This window comes from Miscanthus floridulus, chromosome 4 (assembly GCF_019320115.1).
Source record: "Miscanthus floridulus cultivar M001 chromosome 4, ASM1932011v1, whole genome shotgun sequence".
In the NCBI taxonomy this organism is placed as follows: Eukaryota; Viridiplantae; Streptophyta; class Magnoliopsida; order Poales; family Poaceae; genus Miscanthus; species Miscanthus floridulus.
Window position 1 is genome coordinate 64745886 of NC_089583.1, and position 3355 is coordinate 64749240.

The 3355-nt window shown below is 49.5% G+C and overlaps 1 protein-coding gene across 1 annotated transcript; it reads left to right on the plus strand.

Moving 5' to 3' along the window:
- Nucleotides 1-2832: 2832 nt before the first annotated feature.
- LOC136548571 (putative glycine-rich cell wall structural protein 1) lies at nt 2833-3150 on the plus strand. The gene has a single exon (XM_066540051.1). It carries the CDS (start codon nt 2833-2835, stop codon nt 3148-3150), a length of 318 nt encoding a protein of 105 aa, XP_066396148.1.
- The last annotated feature ends 205 nt before the right edge of the window (nt 3151-3355 follow it).

The window sequence follows — 3355 nt, forward strand, 5'->3', positions numbered from 1 at the left end:
ATGGTGAGCTTCGAGCGGCGAACAGAGAATGGGGGAGGAAGAAGGGGTACGGCTAGAGCTTTATAGGCGGGCGGGCGCGGCGTGGAAGGAAGGGAGCGGGGCACTTGGGCAAGATCTTGGCGCTTTCCAAGTAGGCATGGGCGCGGCGGCTTGCCGAACATGGCAGCGCCGTTGTCGGGGCGAGAAAAGGAAGGAGGCGTGCGGGGAAGGAAAGGGAAGAAAGGAAGGGAGATGGCGGCTGACGGATGGGGCCAAGTCGCAGCGAGAGGGAAAGGGGAGAGAGCGGCGGGCGTGTGTGGTGCGCGCTGACGAGCGGGTCCCACGGCACAGTGAGGGAACAGACGGCTCATGCGGGTGGGCGTAGACACGCGGTGAAGGGCCCGGGTGCTGGGCCACGCGGGTGAGTGCGGGCGTGGGTGAAAGCTGAGCGGGCCGGGGTGCCAACTGGGCCGGTGACTAGCGCGCGCGAGAAAGCCGAAGCGGACCAGGGTGCGGGGCTGGGCCAGGCTGGGAAGGAGGGGAAAGGAGGGGCGGCGTGCGGGCGTGGGCCGAGCGCATGAGGGAGGGAAGAGAGGCTGCTAGGCTGGTTCCGAGGTTGGGCCAAAAAGGGCAGAAAAGAACATTTTTCAAATAAAAATCCTTTTCTATTTCTGAATTCTATTTCTTTTCTTAATTCAAAACCATTTCAAATATGAACCAAATCAAGCATAAATATGATTTGAAATATACTTTCTAATTCCAACATAGATGAACCAATTTTTGGTAAGTTTCCAAAAATAACTTTTTAAGTTCTTACATTTTCCAATTCCTTTTCTTTTTCTAATCTTCCAATTCTAAGCTAAATTCAAATCCAAATTCAAATGTAAACCAATTGCAAATTCAAATAGAGTTTTGAATATACTTTTCATTTCCAATAAAAGTGAGCAAATTTTAGTAAGTTTTCAAAAATAATTTATATAACTTTTTAAATTCTTTTATTTCCTAATTTTCTTTTCTTTCCTTTCTTTTATTTCAAAGCCATTTTCAAACTCTTTTAAAAAACATTCCAATTTATTTTGGAGTTTTGGATCAACACCATCCATCACAATAAATAAGATGCAACAGCATATATGCTCACACATGTTACTACCTTATGTTGAATTTTAAATTAATGAAAAATTTTATTTTCCTATATTTCATGTGCACAAAATTCATGAATAAATCATTTTAACTCTATTTTAAAAAAGGTAAATTTTAGGGTGTTACATTTATGGTAGGCAAATATATTGCTGCCTAAGCACGATCTCTGGGCAGTATAGTTCACAAGTGAATTAAACGCAGCCATTGCTTAGGTCTCTACCATCTCATGTAATAGCAAAATAATATGGTGAAAATGGTAATCATCGCATGGATGTAGACCATTTATAACAATCCAAAACAATTATTTTAGGTAAAAACACAATGTAGGTAATCATCAAGTCTCAGAGGAAATATGATGTAGACCTCTCAGTAACGGATGATTTAATCACTGCTATGACACAGTCTCTAGGCAAGATAATTCATAAGGAATTAAACGCAACCAATACCATAGACTCCATTACCTTGTGTTAATTAACCAAAATAATCAATATATTTATATTGCAATTTTAAACCTATAGTAATTAAAGTTTTCTAATTCTGCGGATAACTTTGTTAAATTGCATCTAAGTCACTTGCTAATTTAACATGTATGTGGTGCAAAAGGGGTTTGGGGGCACCAACATACCCAATTCTATTATAAAATTACAAATGCAACATATATGTTGGTGCAAAAATAGGGGGCTTGGGTGCACCAATATATTTCAATTTAATAATCAAAGTCACAAGTGTAATATGTATGTGGTGCAAAATGGGGGTTGGGTGCACAAACATACTACAAAATATAATAGAATCACAAATTGCATTGTAATATAATAAGATCAAACCACATTTATATACAATGACAATGTACAGTAGGTACATAGCAACATCAAACAATACAGTTAAATTGATGTTCTCGCAGGAAAATAAATTAGCTAAAGCACAGGCTAACTAATTGTAATACTGTTGAAAAAGGAAAATAACAAAGCAATAAAATTTTCTAGGCCTCAAGGAGGGCAAAACGGCCTAGAAGGGTGCGCGGCCTAGCCGGCCAGCCAGGCGCGTAGCCCAGGAACCAGCTAGGCACGACCCAGCCAGCCAAGCAGCAGGGCGCGGGTGCGGGCGGCCAGGCCACAACCTGGGCTCGAGCTGCCAATTTGGCCCATGCGGGCGCCTGCCACCGTGGGCTATAAGAGGGGAGTGGTTAGGGTTTGGAAACCCTAACCGTCTCCCCCAGCCAATCGCCGCCGCTGCCTAGCCAACCGCCACCGCCGCCACCTGCTTTGCCGGCTGCCGCCGCCTCTGCTACTTCTCCTTCAATGATGTTTGCCATCGTCTTGTGCCTCATCTCCCTCCTCCCCCTCCTCTCATGGTAGGCTAGGGCCGAGGCCCTTACTCCGGCCATGGAGGCCGGTCGGCAAGGCGGACCCTGCTTATCCCTGGCAAGCTCCGGCCACAAGGGCCATCACTGCGAGCCGGGAACGGCGGATACGCCCCCACCGACCCGACCCAGGCCACTCAGAGACGTACCCGGCTCCGAAGGCGTGTCCGAGTAGGATGGCATTTCGACACAGGCCTTGGTGGCAGTTGGCCATCATGTTGGTGTAGGAGCGTGGCCCAGACGGTGGAGGTGGCGGTGGAAGCGCGACGTCGATGTTGTAGGCGAAGCCGAGCGGCCAAATCTCTGATCCGACGCTACAGTTGGAGAGCGGAGGGGCCCCACGGCGCGCGACCATGGTGCTGCCGCCGCCGTTCCAAGGCAGCGCGAGCGCAGTCGATGGCAACGGCGGTGGTGGCAGCAGCAGCGTCACCAATGGCCTTGGCAGCGTCGGCGGCATTGGTGACGTCACCGGCGGCGCCCCCACGCACCTGACCAACATGGCCGGGCCATGCGTCGGGCAGACGACGGGGGCGAACTGCAGCGGGACGACGGGCGTGGCGATGAACGGCGGCCACTGCTCCCTCCGGTGCGGACTCCGTGGAAGCGGCGAGGAGGGATGCGGTGGTCGGAGGTGTTCCGGAGGGCACGGCGGACGACGCCCTGGAGCATGAAGCGGCGAAGGCCTCCAGCGTGATGGCCACGGTGGATGCTAGACTCCACTACATCAGTGATGGAGTCGACCATGGCATTCATGGAAGGTATGGGGTTTGCCATCTTCTACCTTGGAAACAGCAACGCCGACAAAGTCTCCGGCGAGTTTTTCGGTGAACTCTCTCTCCTTCCTTTCCTGCCTCTCAGCGTCAGCGTGTTGATAAC